We start from the raw sequence: 19,995 nt of genomic DNA, 5'->3' as shown, positions 1-19,995 counted from the left end.
GCAGGGGTAAGGGGAAAAAATGAGAATCAAGACCTGTCATGTAGAGGTACAAGATCCCAACAATGAATGTAACTGTACTGTATACCTAAAATATACCAATAAACTCAATTAAAGCTAAAAAAAAAAATGTAGATTTCAAATGTCCTCACCAAAAATAAAAGAATATGTAAGATAATGGATATGTTAAGTGGCTTGATTCAGCCATTCCATGTCTGTACATATATCAAAATAGTATATGCCATACATACATAGTTTAATCAGTTAAAAAGAAGAATTCTGGTTCTCTTGGCAATGAGGAAAGAAAAAACAGATGTCAAGGGGAGGTAAATAGCTGTCAGGCCTCGCACCTCCATCAGTCTAATCTCTACTCTGAAGCCAGAATAATCCCAAAGTGTAAGGCAGAATGTTCTGTTGCTAATCAAAACCCCCCAGCATGGATAAAGGGAAAGGGCCAAGCATTTATCTATCTGTACTGTGTGAACTGTACCTCACTAAAAAGCTGGTATGGAAAAGTTTTGTTGCTTTTAGAAGAATTCGAACCAGTAGTTGCAAGCCAATTACAGAATTGGGAACTTAAATCCCAATGATCTAGGCAATAATTTTCATTGAATACTTACAGAAACCAAAATGTGGCAGATATTTTGTGCCTTCTCATGTGATGCAATCAGAAGCACCACACCACCTGGAAGGGATTCCACCCGCTCAAAAGAAAGGAAACACGAATCCAATGCAGGCTCTAGATTTCACGACCTTGTTACAGGCAACAGTGGATGACAACATTCATAACAGCCCAATGGGGATCACTCCTGCTTGCATCCCAGTTTAAGCAAACTTTAAAAAAAACAAAAAACTGTGATTCAACAGGGCAGACCTGAATGGTGCTCGGGTATTGGATGATATTAAGGAACGTTGGTGATTTCTTAATGTGCTAATGGCATTGTGGTTATGTTAGCCTGTAAAAAGGTTCTTATCCTTGAGAGACAAATAATGAAGCACTGACAGCTGAAATAATATGACGCATGTATTTAAATTCCACTAGGGCAAGGAGCAGGATAGATGGAGCCAGATGGATCATGCACCGATAATTAGAAAATCTGGGTGATTACAATCAACTTTTACATATCTGTGAAAGTTTCCATAATAAAGATATTTTAAATACTCGATGGACATTTCCTATTACACTTTGCATGTCTTCTAAGGTCCTTCATGATCTCCACCTCATCTCCTGCCATCTTCCAAGTAGCTTCCTCTCCTCCAGCCTCACTGTCTTCTTGTATTTCCCTCAGCCTCCTGTCAAGCAGGTTTCTGCCACAGGACCTTTGCACCACTGTTTACTCTTCCAGAGAATATTTCCCTCAAATATTCACATGACTTAGGTTAGTTTTCTCCCCAAATGTCACCTAAACAGAAAGTCTTCTTTTACTCTCCTACTGAAGAAAGAGTCTTAATTATTGCCTAGTCTCACTCATGTTGATATCTGACATTAAATTACATATTTGTTTGTGTATTCATTTTGGAACATAAGTTCCCAGAAGGCCAAAGCTTGTTATTTTCTCCATTGGATACTGGCTCACAGAATTGGGCCTGAAAGAACTGAATCCTAGCTCACAGAATGCCAAGTGTGAGTCAAAGACTATTTTTCACTTTTAATATCATTATTTGGTAATAAGCTATCAAGAGCTCTTCATAAAGAGAATACCTAGGGTCTTCATTAGCCTATAATATATATTCATCATGTCTAGGATTCTAAAAATATGGTGATGTGGTTCAATGAAAATATGAAAAAATGGAGAGAAACATTCTTTTTAGTAAAGACTTCCTAGACATCTTTCTCCTGGTTGACAAGAAAGTAAGTTGACTTCTAATATAGTCAAGACTCAAAAAAGATATTTGAGCCCCTTTTAGATGCTTTTGCTTTTATCATCTGTAGGCCACCCTGAAGTTCATAGAACTTCTTTAAATTCTGAGATTAACTTTTGCTTACTTAGCTCACTCAACAAATATTTACTGCACACTTCCTATGTGCTGGGTACTGCACCAGGCCCTAGTATTTCAGGGGGTACCCAGACAGAATGGGGAGGGCTCATTACAGGCAGGAAGAAAGCAAAATCCCTATCCTTATGTTTGCAAATAAAACTTATTGATTATGCGCCAGGCGTGGTGGCGCACACCTGTAATCCCAGCACTTAGGAGGCCAAGGTGGGAGAACTGCTGTGAGTTTGTGGCCAGCTTAGGGGACACTGGGAGTTCAAGGTCAGTCTGAACTACATAGTTAGATCCCATCTCAACAAAATTATTGATTGTGGACATTTTTATGATACCTACCCTTTGACTCAAAATGCTGGCAATATAATTTACAATTATTATACAGCTAGAAAACATCAACTATGTCAACATAGTTTTAAAATTTTATAGTAACAGATCAGGAAAACCATTTTGACAACAAATTGGGTATCTTCTCAAAACAGCTCAGTAAGAAATCTGCGGGCCAGGGATTTAGCTCAGGGCTTCCGGCACCAGCCTCGCAAACACTAAGGGCCTGAGTTCGGTCCTTGGTACCAAAAATAAATAAATAAATAAAATAAAAAGAACATATATGAATATGAATATATATATATAAAAGAAATTTATGTCACTGTATGCAGTATTTTCTTCCAACATTGCTGCTGTAGCCATACAACCCCATTGTTATAAACAGAAGCTTTTTCTTTTTTCTTTTTTTTTTTTTAAGGGCAAGAAAATACTCAGTTTTGCTTTCTGGCAAAGGTTTAATATTTTTTAGACTCATTTTAATACTAAAGATTTAAACTTAAGAGGTCAAGAAAAATATCTGGTTCAGAACTTTACAGTGTTATTTTGTGATAACATTGACTATTATATTTCAATAGTGCACGATATATACATAAGGATTATTATATTAATAACATCTACTATGGTTTAAAAATAATCTGGGTGAGGTGAGATACGAAAAGCCAAAGTGAATTTGCTGCACCTGTTATCTGGATCTTTGGCATTCTTAACAAATTCCATCCCCAGGAAGCCAGATTAATAGATGACAGAGGAAAAAATGTGAATTGCATTATCATCTTCGAAGTGCTGATATACATGGGTGCTGAAAATCCAATTGAAAGGGGCCTGGCTTATTAACTGTGGCACGCTGCAATTTACATATCTCACCCTCCAGATGTGAGGAGGGTAAATGAGAATGGAGAACGCTCAGATCAGCAGGGGATGAGGGGGAGAAAACGCACATGCACTTAGGGTATCAATCTGGCCAACTGAAGAAACAGTGACACTCAGTAAAATGATTGACTTTTTCCTAAAATAAATCTGGCTCTGGTTCCTCCTTGGCTGCATTCTGGGAACAGCACCGAAGACAGCACGCCTAACCCTAGCTGGCCATTCTGTTCACAGCCCTGTCAGCTTTCCAGCTGCTTTCCAAAGGAGAAAACAATTCTGCCTTCAGAGAAATGAGTTCAGGAAAGTGTATTAGAGCACAGAGTCCAAGTCCTGCACAGGCTCTTAAGGTATTCAAAACTGGGATGGGGTCAGGGATTTAGCTCAGTGGTGCTGCCACTTGCCTTACAAGTGCAAGGTCGGTCCTGAGTTCAATCTTCAGTACCAAAAAAAAAAAAAAAAAAAAAAAAAAAAAAAAAAAAAAAAAAAAAAAAAAAAAAAAAAAAAAAAAAAAAAAAAAAAAAAAAAAAAAAAAAAAAAAAAAAAAAAAAAAAAAAAAAAAAAAAAAAAAAAAAAAAAAAAAAAAAAAAAAAAAAGGATAGTAAAATTTCTCACAGGTAACTAACTATTAAGCTCACTGTATATTAAGCTCACTGTGTCTCCTTATGCACACATGTGACTTTTGGTAACTTTCAAATATTTAAAAGAATGAACACTCTAAGAACATTTAACTGAGTTGATTTTTTAAAGTTAGGGATTTCCCAATAGACATGTGATGTTGTATAAGTAGAATGGTAAGAGGAAACACAAAAGCTAGGAATACTATCAGCAGCCACAAAATATAGTTAAGTATATTAATCTTCAATGGGAACATTAGCATTTCATGGTTATAAAGTAAATTCCAATATACCTACAGTACATTTCAAGTAGTATTTGAATACAGATAAGCATCATAAACAGTAATACAATCTCTCTTTCCTTTAGCTTTTGATTACGGAAATTTTAAACCATGCATAAATAGTATAATAAACCCCAATGTACCCATCACTCAATTCAACAATTATTAACATCTGTTGTTTTGGTTTCACCTATTTTGGTTTCTATCCATTCCCTTTCCTATTATTATACAGTTTTTAAGATAAATGCTGTAGCTACATTGGAAAGCACAAATAGTGAATATAAAGGTTTGATATCATGCAATTCACTTGTCTATCATGACACAGAACACTCCATCTCCTCAGAAAGTCCCACGTGCCCCTTTCTCAGCCAGACTACCTGAAGGTAGAACGATGCTTATCCAAAAGAAGACATATTTTCTGCAGCACAGGAAAAATAAAAGTAAGGAACACCAACTTCCCAAATCCAGCATGATTTGTCCTTCAGGCCAGCCACACAGGAATGATGGGGGGAACTGAACACCCAAACGAAACCAAGGCACTGCTCTTTTCACAGATAGCTTACAGATAGGAACCTCCAGGAAAAATATGAGGGATTCAGCAATATATAACAAAAAGCTCCATATCTGGAGTTATCTATCTCTTCATTTGTTTCATAGTATCCTAAACAAAGTTACAGGTCCATAAACATAACCCAGGAAATAAATAGTAACAGTACAAAGCATCAAAATAACAGCAGGATTATTATAATGTCCTTTTTAACTGCTCACTGCACTAAGCACATGCTTGGCAGACCACATGCTCTCCAGAAAAGTAGTAACAATCCTATTAGGAACAGGACTGCAGGTGATGACATTAACAGGAGCTAGTAAGTATGAGAGGTAGAGGAGTTGGGGCTCAGAGTTAGTTCTCCAATGATTCTAAGATGGTGCCATACAGATAAACTTGCTTGATTTTAACCTTGTATACAGCCTGACACTTTGTTTCACCTGTTTAAGTCTTGTTTTCCATCCTTGTTACTCAGTCATACTGATCAAACCCTTTTTTCTACTCCCCATGAGTTTCCACTTAGGCTCACAGAAAAGACTTGGCCAACTCTTCTGCCTTCTTGGAGAAGGGATGTTTTTGTCCCCCAAGAGTTTATGTCCTGGAGCTGGTATTTATTAAAGTGATATTGAGAGGTGGTGGACCTTTCAGAGGCTGTTCCTGGTCCGTCCCCAAGATTTTATTCCCATCTCACTATTTCATCTCTAGCTTTCCCATGGGCTCTCACCATAATGCCATCCACCATGAGATAACTCAGCTGAGGGGGTCGGAGGGCTGCCAGAGTTGAAGCTATGCTGTTTGGTGTTTTAGCCTCCAAAACTGTGAGCTAAATAAACCTTTTTTTCTTTGTAACTGCCTACCCTTGGTTATTTTATTACAGTTACAAAGACATATGAATACAACTATCAGTGACAAAAATATCATATCACCACCAACAGCATCATCATCCGCCAATACCAAACACCACTGCCACCAATATAAACCAATACAACACCACTACATCCAATAACAACAATAATACCAGCACTAGTACCACCACTGACAGCTGAATAAGTGTTTAAAATTGAGTTGCAAACTGCTAGTGACATGTATTTAATCAATTTCTTGCCAGTGCTGCTATTACCTTGTTCTCCTCTGGAGTGAAAAGGATTCGGAAAATGGATGGCACTCCTGGAGCTACTTTGTGGCCAATGTCTTTGGGGCCAATTACCTTAAAGTAAGGTGAACTTTCCTCAGTAATTTTTACCATTCTTGGAATCTGTAGGAAAAAATACATAATAATGAACACGTGAAAAAGCAGAAGAAAACACACAAGTTTTAGAGTTATACAGAGAGGTTAAAACTAACTACTTCCTAGACATATGACCCAAGTCAGGTCTGAACTTCAGTTTCCTCAACTGTAAGGAGATGACAGTGCCTACCTTTATGCAAGAGCCTCACACAAAGTAACCCCTCCATATATTTTAACTTTAATTTTTATTAACATTATTTTATTGTGGATTTTATTATTATTGCAAAACTTTGCTCATTTTATTATTTAAATGTGATTGTCTATAAATTAGCTGCTTAATCAGTTAAAAGCTCATCCACATAGTGGAGTTAAATTAGATATCCAAACATGTAAGAACTGTTCCAGGAGATGAGATACCATGCTTACTGTGCACCTTCTAGACCTTACACAGGACATGTGGGCCAGACCACCCTCACAATAACCTTGGAGCTTCATCCTGACTCCCATGGAAAGGGATAGCTGGGAGGCAAGTCTCCACCTGACTCTACCTGCATCCCTGTGAGACCAGCCCCACCCAAGTACACACCGCAAGACAGAAAGAACATAAACAAGACATTGTCCCTCAACCCAGTCTCAGGCAGCTTCAGTTTCATTTCAAGTCTTATCCTTTTTTTCCTCTGCCTTACCGGGGCTGTGTATCACTGCCTATCAGCCTGAGCAATAGAAGAAATGGAATCATAAGGAGAATAGGGGTTGTCAGGCTAAAGGTTCCACAAATACAAAAATGGGGTAGGACTTTAAAAATAAAGACTCAAAAGGGCAGAAGGGAGTTAACTATGACTAAGTTAACTAGTTAAAAGATGACCTAAAGGCTCAAGTGAAAAATGAGAAAAGCACTCCTACAACCTCTCAAAGCTTTAATCCAGGTGGGAGAAGGGAAGAAGAAATGCAGAAAGAACTCGGGCAGAGCTTAAGACTGAGGAGTAGGGAGAGAAGGAGGAGGTTTCTGCAGGTGTGACAGGACCAGAATTGGCATTCCCAGTCAGGGAAATGTACAGCATCATTTATGTTATGCCATATTCTACAAGGTAAGCTTTCTGGGAGAGTATTTAGTAAGGACATACTTGCCACTGATGAACCAGAAAGGGAATCAACAGCAACAGCAACAATAATAACAATTGTATTGGTTTAGTGTAAGAATATGTAACAAGCACTCAGCTGAACATATTTATTATTCCATTTAATATTCAAAACACTATTAAAATGGGTGCTATCATTGTCTGTGTTATAGCTTGTGTCTAGATGTCTCTACTAAGCCTCATACGGTCATAGGTGGGGCTTCAAAGTGACTGGACCTAGAGTGTGATACTGGAATTAAGGGTGTGTGGTTACCTAATTAGTCCATTGATTGATTGGCATTGAGGGTGCCTCACCCTGGGTGTGAGGGCTAAAGGTAGGTATCCTGGATACAATATAAAAAGACAGAAAGAATCTGTCCCTTGTTGCTTATTCCTTGTTGCTTGTTGCCTGCTGCCTTCTGCCTGCCATGAATGGTTTCTCTGTGATGCCCCTCTGCCATGTTGTCCTACCGTGGAGCCAGTCAATTATGGACTGAAACCTCTACCATATGTGAGCTAAATAAATCTTTCCTCCTTTAACTTTGGGTATCAGATATTTTATCTCAGCAATGAGAAAACTAAGACAGTCTGTCAGGCTTAGATAAGTAAGGTGACTTGCTCAAGGCCTCCAGCGAGTGACTCTAGAGTCTGACAGCTCATATTATATCCAGAGTAGAATCACACTGTGGCTTACAGTATTCATGGCTTACTCTCACTTGGCGTGTGTGCATATGAGACAACGAAATAATGCTTAAAAAGTTTTTTTTTTTGTATTCATATCAGTGAGGAAAGCAAATAAAAGGTGAATGGCATATTTTCTTCTGCTCCCCAAGCCCTTTCCATACCTCCTAGGAGCCTATGGACTAAGGAACAGGGAAGCAGGCTTCCATCAGCCACTTGTTACAAGGTGCTGGTGTAACTCACTTGAAACCAAGCCTGCTTAGCCTGAAGAAAGCTGCCTGCTTTTTGGTAGCTAGACTTTCCCTATTTCTTTCCATGAGCCTCGCACTCTGGCTGCATCTTACCCAGTGGTGCTGATTTATCAATAAGACCAGAATGCCCTCTGTCAGACAAAACTCGCACATAATTACCCTTAAGTTGCTCATATGCCCTCATTGATAATCATTTCTTATTAAGGGATAGGGAGGATTGGCCAAAGGGCCCCTTGGACTAGCTCTACTCTGTCTTTAATAGTCTAAGAATATCTGCAAAAGAATAAAAAGGTAAAAAGAGCAAAGAGAATTTGAAGTGAGAAATGGTTAGCAGCCAAGTCCTAACTTGGCTTGAGGTCTAGGGACATAACCCTGAGTACCTTGAATTCTTTTTTATCTCTTTCCCTACCTTTTTAATCTCTGTCCTCTGAGCTTCTCTTGCCAACAATATTGCAGCAATGAACTAAATACATCATTTTCTTCAGAGTCTGACTCTGCTGTCCCTAAATCGCCCTATTGATCTCTGAAAGGCATCACTGATTTCTTTAATGAGCTACTGTGCTGAATATAACTGTGAATCCTTCCACTTGCTTTGGATTCCTACATTGACTTGACTTATTTTCTCTTTTTTCCTCCAGCTCTAATTGTATGGTCTCCACATACTTAGACTCTTACAAGTATTCCTACTTATCTTTACACCTGATGTTTTGTGTCTCTCCAGTGCCTTCCTCCCCTGTCTGATTACTTTTCACACTTAACAGTGCTTAAGGCTGAACTTCTACATTATTCTTTCTTTCATTGTTGTCACATGTCAGGGAAATCCTAGATATTTAACAACTTTTCTTCAATAAACCCTAATCTATCTCTGAAGAAAAAGCCATAAGGCCGGAGAAGAAATCCTCAGTTGTAATCACAGAGAAAAAAAAAAGCATAGACAGTGAGAGAAACCTTTCAAAATTGTTTATAGACAAAATCTGAAGGCCATTTGATATAGAAGGGAGGAGACAGAAATGAGGGAAGAGATTTTAATTTTTTAGATGAGAAAGAAAATTTTTAGAAGTATAATTCACAGAATATAAATTATTGCAAGATACAGATACAAATGCTTAATGTTTCCAATTTATGTGAGTAGAGTTTATTACATCAAGTTGAGAAAATGGTGTCTGTAACACAGAATGAATATAGCTCAACTAGTCAGACATGAAATCTCCATACTATTCATCTAATCAATCTCTTAGCAACAAGAAGTTAGTGCACATGTTGGGAGCTTGGTATTTGCTGAGCACTGTACTGGGACAGAACATACAATAACAACAACAAAACAACCATGCCTTCCTAACGTTTACAGTTGAAGGGCATGTTTTCATACTAAATTTATCAAATTAAAGAATTTCTCAGTATTCTACAGTATCCTCAGTTTACTCAACCTCTTCTCGTGTGTCCTGGAAAAGTTTATCTACCCCAGATAACATACTTACTTTGTCATTGTTCCTCAAAACCAGTGGAACTTCATAGACTTCACAGGGAGAATAGTTCTGGAATATGATTTCTGATGGGAAGGGCTGGAATAATGCCTGATCCAAATCAACTCCTGAAAACTGCAATTGAAAGAGTAAATTATTCATATAACCACATGGTGGCTGGGGAAGATATACTTGTGAGTATTAGAACTAGAACACAGGAAACACTCATAAAGGGGAAACTACTATGAACATTGGTAGTTATAATTAGTGAGGGTATTTTGATCAACTTATTCAACACCAAAGAAAGTAGAAAGCTTGGTCCTCAGTTTAAAATATGCAAATATGAACACCAACCCTAGACTTCTACTTCTATTACTGATGAGTAGTCATTTAAACCTACTGCCCTGTGAGAATAATCAGGAAAGTTGTATCAACCAATATCTGGGCCTGGAGGTGTGGCTCAGGGGTAGAGCACTTGCCTAAAATGCACAAGGCCCTAAGTTTGATCCCCAGCAAGGTAAAAACAAAAACCAACTAACCAAACAAACAAAAACACCCACAAATACATCCTTACCAGCACTGGAGAGCTAACAAAATAGTAAAAAAATTACTGATCATGCTCCAGGAGAAAACAGATAAATAGAGGTAGAAAGTGAAGTGAACAGAAATATTGAAAATTGGGCTACTTTTTTTCTTTCATGTAATAAATACAGTGGGCAGCTGAGATCTATACAGTACTTTTGAGCATTCAGTAGAGATGGGAGACAGAGATGGAAACTTCAAGGCTTTTTAAATTAGAGACCCTGATGAACTTTCTCCCCTTTGACTCATGAAGGGGTAGGCCACAGAATAAGGCCAGTCTCTCAGGCCTTGAACATGAATGAAGGAGGTGATTTCAGATTACTGGTGCTCATAGAGGTCTAGCAAAAGCAAATATGTCCTCTCTGGAAGAAGAGAACATGATTACAGCATCCAAATAAGTTCTACAATCTTTCAGTTATGACATTTTACAACCTTCAAAGATGCATCTCAGCTACAAAACATGCAAATCACAAAATGACCAGAATTATAAGGAAATAGGATGTTTTAAAATGAAAATCAGCAGAAACAAAACAGTAGTAACAGTGGTGTGATTCATGCTTACTCTACACAGGAAAATAAGAAACAAGATTGAGAATTTTGGCAGAGAAATAGACATGATAAAAAGAATGTAGTATAAATCCTACTACTCAAAATTATACAACAGAAATTAAGAACTCAACATACATGTTTGATATAGTAGATTAACCACAACTGAAGCAAGAATTACTAAACTGGAATAAAGATTAGAAGAATATTCAGAACTAGGAAGACTAATTAAAATGATAGATAATAAAAAATAGATAATACAGAAGGGAAGGTAAAGTATATAGGAAAAGCTATAGCAAAAAGCCCAAAATCAGGTAATTAGAGTCCCAGAAAGAGAGTAAGGTAAAAGCTGTATTGATAAAATAATTACAGAGAATTTTCTGTAACTGATGAAGTCCCAAGAACAAAGGTACAGGAGGCCTTAAAAACTCAAGTAGGATTTTTAAAAAGATCCATACATAGAGATCTAATTATAAAACCAATGAAAACAAAGTCCAAAAAAAAATATGCAAAAGAAGCTAAAGAGGAAAAAAAAAAAAGAATATTTAACTTCCAAGGACAAAAAAAGTATGTTCACTACTGGTCATAATTAACATAAGACAGAAGCAGAATAGCAATACCGTTTAAATCCAGAAAAAAAAAAAAAATAAAACTCTCTAGACATCATGTTGTCTATCCCGGAAAATTCCCTTCAAGAGTGAAGTTCAAGCCAGGTGCGGTGGCATATGCCTTTAATCCCAGCACTTGGGAGGCTGAGGCAGGAGGATTGCTGTGAGTTCGAGACCAGGCTGGGCTACATAGTGAGTTCTAGGTCAGTCTCAACTACATAGTGAGACCCTGTCTCAAAAAAAAAAAACAAAAAACAAAAAAACCAGAATGAAGTCCAAATCGAGACAATTTCAGAAAGATGAACTTGCAAACTATTGTCAACAACTTCTAAAGAAAATACAAAGGGGTACCATTTATAGAGAGGGGAATTTATCTTGGGAATTCACAGAGAAAGAAAAGAAGAGCAATAAAAGGGTAAATATGTATGTGGTCAACCTAAATGAATTTTTACATATAAAACAACAACAATAACTCACTAATGGGATATGCACACCAGTTAAGAACTGACAGTGGAGGGTTGCATAGAAACAGGAAGGCTGTTCAGTGGTCTACGTGACGGTGACTTGAACTGAAACGATGGAGGAGGAAGTGGTGAGAAGTGGTGTGATCAGAGATGCATTTGTCAGGGCAGAATTTATCGTACTTGCTGTTCAATTATACAATAAGAAAGCCTATGCTCCTTTCCCCTTAGATATGGAGGATGGTTAAGGTTTAATTAATAATTAAAACTAGCAATGCTTAGGAACAAGAATCACAGGCAGATCCTAGGATGGGGGAGACAGTGGTGTAGCAGGGGGAGCACAGGGACTCCGGGGCCTCCTGTGCTTTGTGTGCTGCAACTCAAGACTCAAGTTCAGCTGGGGAACCCTTTGGAAAGGGACTAATCTCTAGCAGTCCAACTGATGGAGGTGATTCATGTCATAATTTGTGCATGAAAATGAAGTACATAATTTAAGAAATTAATTTAAAGAGTAGGAAACAAGACCTTCTATTACAATCATATGCTTCTATATATATAAACATACGGTTTGTATTTGGACTACAGGAACATGTTAAACAGCTTTTTTTTTTTTAAGCTAAAGGAATACATTTGTTCTTGAAAGTGAACCAAAATAGATAACAAATGCCTACTTTAATAAACAACTCTGCTTCCTTACTTCCTAGCAGACAAGTCAGGTGAGGAGCGATCACTTGCTATGCTAAGAAGATAACTTAAATGGACTTGGCTGATACAATTCTTGGAATTAGTCCTAATCTATAACAACAGTGTCAAATCACATCCAGAAGTAGATTAAAAAAAGAAGTGTGAATGTGTGAAAGGTAGTTTCAAATTGAGTTTTCAATTTGGAATTTTTACCACATCAAAACACAGATATAAAGATAATAGCTAGAAAAGGAGAATATAAAGCAAACCCAGCGAAGGATTAGGTAACATACCTATTATTAGTTATCCTTTTGGAATAGTCACATGTTCTGGGCTTTACTTACCTTTTGATGTGTTGTTTCCTCCATATCTAAAAGTTCGATGATCTGTGGCCGGCATGTGAAATGTGTATTTGCTAGTCTCTGCTGTGTAGTGAGGGACATTTCTTTCAGGAACTCCGAGGGTGTCAGCTAGAATTCAAAACAACAAAAGCCAAAGATTCATAAATGGTTACCTTGAAAAAGTGCATTCAAAAGTGCCGGTGATGAATAATTTGTGATCACAGCTTTTAGGATAATTCTGGAATGCCACTAAGTTCCTTTATAAAATATTTAAAATAATTAAATTATACAGTGCACTTTTGAGATCTTTGTCCAGGGATTTAAAATGACATGTGATTGTCCTTCCCTTGTAATTTTGAAGCAAACACCCAAAGGAACCCTAGAGAAAATGTCAAGAAAGTGCATAGGTACACATCCAAAAAGAGCATAGCATTTATGCCCAGAAGTGGTATCTGAGCATAAGACTCTAAGTTTGTAAAATCATTTGTAGGCTTGAGAGTTACAGTTCTAAAACTTCTGTCTCTTAACCAAAGATACAACATGCAAGCAAAGCTTTTGGGTATTTAGCGATCACATTAAATCATGGTAAAGGAAAATCTTGTAAAATGTAAAGGATCTTGGAAGTGTGATTGTACTACTTAGAAATGAGTTTGAAGTTTTAGAAATTGCAAGAACACATTTAGACATTGTTCAGAAAGAGCTTTAAGCTAATCATCAGCTTTAGCAGCCAGTCACATTCACACCCAAATAGGAGCACAAAATGCTTTGACAGTTTCTAATGTAATCTAGAGGGAAATGTAATCTATTATTTAAATGAAACTAACCAATCAAGGCATACATTAGCTAGAATCATCATTATTATTTAGTTGCTGTTGTTCTAGAATGTTCATATTGTTCCTACTTTATATGCAAGGAGATATGATCCCTGGCAGCAACATAAGGCTTAAGCAATGCCAAGACTTTTTAAAACATTCAAGTACATAATTTAGCTGATTTATTTTGCCTTTCAGTAATGTCAGTGCTCTTTAAGAATGCTTGTTTTCCTACAAATTTGATTTCTGTGATTGAGTCCATTTAAATGAAGACATACTCCTAATATAGCTTTTAAATTTGTTTTTAAATTCTTTTTGATTAAAGATTAAAATAATACAATGTTAAGAGGTATTAGCTCTATTGTGATTTAAATTAAAATTATGAAGTCCTAAAAGCAAACAGGAGTTTCTATAGGTAGTGTACCAACAGCCACCACCAAAGAGAATGATTGATTTTATTTTCCTAATTGGAATGCAACGTGAAATTAGTTTTTAAAATGTAGTGAATGCTGTGCCCAGCACTATAATTTTCATTAGTATTTCCTATACCATGGAGTTAATTCAGTTCTCAATAAATCAATATAAATCACTAAAGCTATAAATACTTTTTAAAGTCAGAAAACTTATGTATCTTTCCTAGGGACTTACTATTTAGTCATTAATTCTCTGTGTTCTACAAACATAAAATAAAATAACTTGCTAATATACAGGTAATAAATTAGGTTGACTCTTGAAATTCTGGTGTTTCACTGTTTCTGAACTACTTGAAGGATAGTTGCACATGGTTCTAACTTCTGTTCAAAAAATTTTAATAGTTTTTTTTTTTTTTACAGAGAGCTATGGTTTCAGTGTGCCAAGAAAGATGTAGTATGAGGCCCCAGCACTTTAGTCACCCAATTTTAGATTTCCCACGCTCCAGAACCATGAGCTAAAATAAACCTCTTAAGCCACCCAGTCTTACTCCGACAAATTAATTGAAGCAAGTCAAGCCTTTACTATGAAATGCATACGCAATTTTAAAACATTTCAAGCTCTGAAAGACACTTATGACGTGCAGCAAACTAGTATTCTAATAACTTGATCTTAATTAGTAATTTTGATTAATATTCTTAAAATGCCAACAAGCTACTGATATTGTCCTAAAGAAGCTCTATCAAGTATTTTACATAGGAATTCCTGACACGTTACCATTTGGTTTATTTCCTCTTCTGTGACCATCTTTGGGCTCAGCGGGGGTGAAACCTTGCTTTGGAATCCTTTGAGCATTTTGACTAACCCCATCTGAACAGCTCCCATGGACTCCTCAAGTCTTCTACTTGTCATTTTTAGTTATTTTGTTTACCTAAGAGTGAAAAAATTTAAGTACAGTTAATTTCTGAATACCACTCACAATTTTTAAAAGCTTTTCCAAATATAGGAAGGTTTAGAAAAATACTGATCTTCAGAAATATATCAAATGTTTGGAATGTTAACCAAGAGATTTTACTCCATGCAACTAGTCTAGATGTATTCTTATTCAAAAGTCAAAATCCATTTTAGGCCAACTAAGGGAATCTAGCCTGAGCGCAGGAAGCTACTCCTTGTTTTGCCACTTTTAGCTTTCCAAAAAGAGATAAACAAATACACCAGATAAATAAACTAAATAGTTCTCTACTTTATCTGCATACTTAAAAGCTCTCTCTCTTGACCATCAACCCTTCAACCAGAATAAACACAAGGCTTCATCCTTCACAATCAGACAGAGATTCCAAAAATGCAACATGAGAAGTGATAGGGAAGAGGAAGTTCAAAGTCTTGAAATTTATAGCCATAAACAAGCCATTAAGCAGTAACTCAATTTTTCCAATTAAGTAAATATGACATTTTCCTCTTTTATATCTTTTCTCAGACTTCTCTGGCAAGATACTTGTAACTTTAGGGATCCATTTATGACTAAGTGATGATTTCTATTTTTATTAATAGCAATTTATTCATTATTAACAAGTTTTTAGTTTTATTAGTAAGTTTTTATTAGCAAAACTATTTATTAATAGCAAGTTTACTATTCAACATTTGTACTAAAAAAAGCAAAACTAAAACTTCTGGATGAAATATCAAATAAAAAACCCTAAAACCAGCCAGATGTGATGGCACATGCCCGTAATTCAGGCACTTTGGGAGAATGACACAGGAGGATTATAATTTCAAGCCCAGCTTAGGAAATTTACCAAGGCCCTGTCTCAAAAAAAAAATACATTACTAAAAAAGGGCTGGAGCTGGAGCTCAAAGCAAAGGCCCTGAGTTTAATCCCAAGTACTATAAAAACAAACACAAAAATAAAAATAAAAATAGAATAGATTAAACCATTAAAAAGTTCAAAAAACAGTAAGGGATTTTGAGACCAAAACAGGAGAATGAGATGCATGTGGGGAAATGGATTTGGATAAAAATATAATAAAGTACACTAAATTAAAACAATAAGATATCTAAGAAAACAAATATAAAACTTTTAAAAAGAAAAAAAGGTCATTATGGCAGACAGCCAATGCCATCATAGGTATCTGTGGTATAAATGATGATTTGGTAATGATGGGCCATATTTATAAAAGAGGTCTCATAAGATTATAATGCCTACTGATACCATAGTCATCTTAATTTGTGTAAATACATTTTATGCCATTTGCATGCTGATGCACCTGCCTAATACATACCCCAGAATGTATCTGCATTGTTAAGTAATGCATAGGTGTAGATGGTAGTCAAAGAAGGTCCAACCTGCTATAATTGGAGCCTATGAAGAAGGAAAGCAATGGAATGAAACTAATATTTAAAAGTATAATCCTTGACAAATTTCCAGAAATAAGAAAAAAGGTCCAGAAAGTACCAAGGAAAATTGATCCAGGGTAATTGACTTTTTTGAGTCACATCTTACCAGAACTATTAGACTTTAAATTTTTAAAAAATTCTCATATATTTCATGCAAAAAGGATAAAATAGCCTATAAAAACAAGAGAATTCAATGTCTGGAGTTTAAACTGGAGTTTTAAAAGGCAACCTTTGTTTCTTTTTTTTTCAGCTTTAATTGAGTTTATTGGTACATTTTAGGGATACAGTACAGTTACATTCATTGTTGGGATCTTGTACCTCTACATGACAAGTCTTGGTTCTCATTTTTTCCCCTTGTCCCTGCCCTCCCTTCACCCCCTCCTCCCCTCCCCATCTACAATCACTTTATTTCCATCTTTTCATTATCTCACATTTTTTTCTTTTCCCTTATTACCCTTCCCCTACCCTTTTAAGTAGGACAACCTTTTAAGTGGAACAGCATGTTTCCAAACTTTAGGAAGCTTAAGTCAAGGATTTAAAATGCAACAAGCCTTCCTGCAGTTGTCATGGCTATAGAAAAAGGCAGAACATGAAAAAATAAAAATAAACCACAGGTAAATATGTCCCCATCCCAGGGATTCTCTTAGAATATTGGTTTAATCCAATCAAAAGATGACTGGGGAATTTCAGCAAAAGGACTGACCATGAACATTTCTTGTGTTTAGTTGGACAGTTAAGATTAAAATGAATTTAAGGACATAAGAATAATATTCAAACATTACATTTTCTGAGAAAGTAAAATGAATATAATTTTAAAATGAATAAAAAAAATAGAAAAAGATCATTGATTATTGCATATGTAGAGGTCAAATTGATCAGATACTATAAAAGGATTAAGGGGAATAATGAAGAAAACCTCTAAAATGGCAGCCAATGATACTTGTTTCCCGGCATTCATGAATTTATGTAATCCCATGCCTTTGAGCATAGGCTCTACTTAAGTATTCATTTCTAATAAATATAACACAATAGCTAATACATTATTATTCTGAGATTAGGTTTAAAAAACATAAAAAAGCTAGGTTTTCTTCTTGGGCATTCTCTAGTCTCTCTCTCTCTCTCTCTCTCTGTCTCTGTCTCTCTCTGTCTCTCTCCCTCTCTCTCTCTCTCTCTCTCTGTGTGGTTGTATCTCTCTCTGCTTCTCTCTTTCCTCTCTCCTCTCTTCTTTTTCTCCTTCTTAGTTCACCAGCTGCTACACTATAAGTGTACACAGAAAACCATGTAGTGAGGAACCAAGGCTGACTAGCAAAAATGTGAGTGAGCTTGCAAAAGGATCTTCTGAGGCCACCAGTAGCCTCGTGGGTGAACTGGAAGGCTGTTTTACCAGCCTTTTTAAGCCTTGAGATGATGCCAGAGCTGGCCAACAGCTTGACTGGAGCTTCGTGAGAGACTGTATATCATACCCAAATTCTTAAGCCTCAGAAACTGTGAGAAGGGGCCGGGGATTTAGCTCAGCGGTTCCGCTGCCTGCCTTGCAAACTCAAGGACCCAAGTTCCATCCCGATACCAAAAAAAAGAAAAGAAAGAAATTGTGAGAAGATAAGTACTTGTTTTAGGCTACTAAGTTTTGGGTACTTCATTACACAGCAACAGACAACCAACACAGGCACTATAAAGATTATATTTTCAAAGAAAACTATTGAAACATAAAGATTAGTATTTCTAAATTCAAAAATTAATTTTAGAAAAAGCAAAGACAAGACACCAAATGGGGGAAAACAACAGATTAAATGTAATACACAAATTATTATAATATAAAATCATATAACTGATTTGAAACCAGATTTGGCAGGCATACTAAGAAAAGCAAATGTGCCTACCTTGTCTACTACAAGACAAATATTTCAAGTGAAGTTGTAAAAAAGAGTCCACCTTTATGATGTATACAATAGACACACCTAAAATACAGTGACCCAAAAGGCAAGTCTTATTCCCTTTTGATGTCTGACTGCTTAGATCTTCCAAGTCCCCTCACTATCCTTCCCCTTTCACACTACATTGGAGCAAGCTGGTAAGAAGGCCCAGGCGTTCCCTTTGGCAAATAGGAAGCTCAAATTTCACAAGGGTCAGGCTGCACAGACCCCTAATTGTAGCTCTGTTTGCCATGATAAAAGAGAAATCAGTGTCCTTTCTGTTAGGCCTTTTATCTAGAGATCTCCCTAAAGCTTCACACACTTTTTGGATCTAGGGTGTCTGATACTGGGATTGAAGGTATATGGTACCAAATTAGTCCACTGATTGGTTTAGCATAATTCCGGATGTGTGTGATGGAGATCACCTAAAAGGCTCGTAGCCTGGATGGGATAAAAGAGAAAGGGAGGCTTGCTGCTGCTGCTTCAGCGCTGCCTCCTGACTTCTGCCTGCTCTGCCACTGATTGTCTCTCTTCTTCCATTCCTCTCTGCCATGCCACCCTGCCTTGGAACCAGTTGGACTATGGACTGGAACGTCTATAAACTGTGAGCCGAAATAGATCTTTCTTCTTTTACCTGGCAGGTGTTGGGTATTTTGTCCAGTAGCAAAAAAAAAAAAAAAAAAAAAAAAAAAAAAAAACAAAAAAAAAAAAAAAAGTAACTAAGACACTTCCTTCTAAGCTACTTTTGAACCTACTTGGGGACCTGTCCCACCCTTCCAGAAAATCCCAGTACATAATAACTACCATGTCCTCTAGATGCATGAGTGACATCACTGGTCTTGACATCTATGCCAAATTTTGGACAGGGAACTCATTCTACCTTTGGATGTTGACAACAGAGGGGGAAAGAAAAAAAGGCTGTGGTGCTGACTTAAAAATGGAATTTTTCAATCATTTCTGCACTCCCACTATCCTTCCTATATTATACTCATTGACCCCCCTGAAAAATCTGATACATATTAGGAGGGAGGGTGGGACAAATGGGATAACAGGGACTGAAAATGATCAAAACATATAATGTGTATGTACAAATCTACCAAATGAAACTCATTAATCTGTGTCACCAATAAAAAAGAGTAAAAGTAAAAATGGAAATTTTACTTTATTTTATTTATGTATTTTCTCAGTAGCACTGGGGATGGAACCCAGGGCTCTTGACTGCTGACCTATATCCCCATTAGTTTTTATTTTTTATTTTGGGACATGGTCTTGCTGAGTTGCCCATATGGGACTTGAATTTGTAATCCTCTTGCTTCAACCTCCCTTAGTGGTGGGATTGCAGGTTTGTGCCACAATGTAATGCATTAAGTATGTCCAAAGATGTGTCAAATACTATATATAATAGAAAATATACCCTTCAAGAGCAAATGAGACAGTCACAAAAATTTGGTCATATATTAAAGAATAAGGAAAACACTGGTTGGTTCTGCAGCAGAAACATTATAAATAATATTCCAATAATAGTATAATAAAAGTAGAAATTAAAAACAACATAAAACCAGAAAGGTCTATTCACTTGAAAAATTTAAAACCTTCTATTAATGAACAATATGAATTAAAACATAACGAAGCTAAATTATAATTTTTGTTTATATGATTATTGTTACAAAGAGCTAAAATCATGGTGGTATAAACTGTCCAGCAAAATTACTTATGCATGTATACTTGACTCAGCATCCCCACTCTAGGAATTTATCCAAATGGTATACTGGCTAAAACACAAAATGACACATACACAAATAATCTTGGTTACCTAGAAGGGGAGTAAAAGAACAGGGTAGAGGAGGTAGGAGTGACAGAAACATTTGAATGTTCCTCAC

The 19,995-nt window shown here is 36.5% G+C and overlaps 1 protein-coding gene across 4 annotated transcripts in view; it reads right to left on the bottom strand.

The window, feature by feature from the left end:
* Nucleotides 1–19,995, bottom strand: part of Hydin (HYDIN axonemal central pair apparatus protein) — a 365,508-nt gene that overhangs the window by 309,917 nt on the left and 35,596 nt on the right. For 3 of the 4 annotated variants that reach the window (XM_010644447.3, XM_033757831.1, XM_010644448.2), the window contains exons 2-5: nucleotides 14,586–14,739; nucleotides 12,589–12,714; nucleotides 9,379–9,498; nucleotides 5,743–5,877 (exon numbers count right to left, since the gene is read on the bottom strand). In XM_010644447.3, the coding sequence (XP_010642749.1) occupies nucleotides 5,743–5,877; nucleotides 9,379–9,498; nucleotides 12,589–12,714; nucleotides 14,586–14,720 (516 nt within the window). In that variant the 5' untranslated portion in view covers nucleotides 14,721–14,739. Of the gene's footprint in view, nucleotides 1–5,742; nucleotides 5,878–9,378; nucleotides 9,499–12,588; nucleotides 12,715–14,585; nucleotides 14,740–16,087; nucleotides 16,155–19,995 lie in introns of those variants that run through there. The other variant, XM_010644442.3, reaches the window with a different exon arrangement.

The sequence above is a fragment of the Fukomys damarensis genome, unplaced genomic scaffold (assembly GCF_012274545.1).
Source record: "Fukomys damarensis isolate Sample0158 unplaced genomic scaffold, DMR_v1.0_HiC HiC_scaffold_32, whole genome shotgun sequence".
Classification (NCBI taxonomy): Eukaryota; Metazoa; Chordata; class Mammalia; order Rodentia; family Bathyergidae; genus Fukomys; species Fukomys damarensis.
Note: the sequence above shows the minus strand (reverse complement) of the source record. Positions and strands in the feature narration are given on the sequence as shown.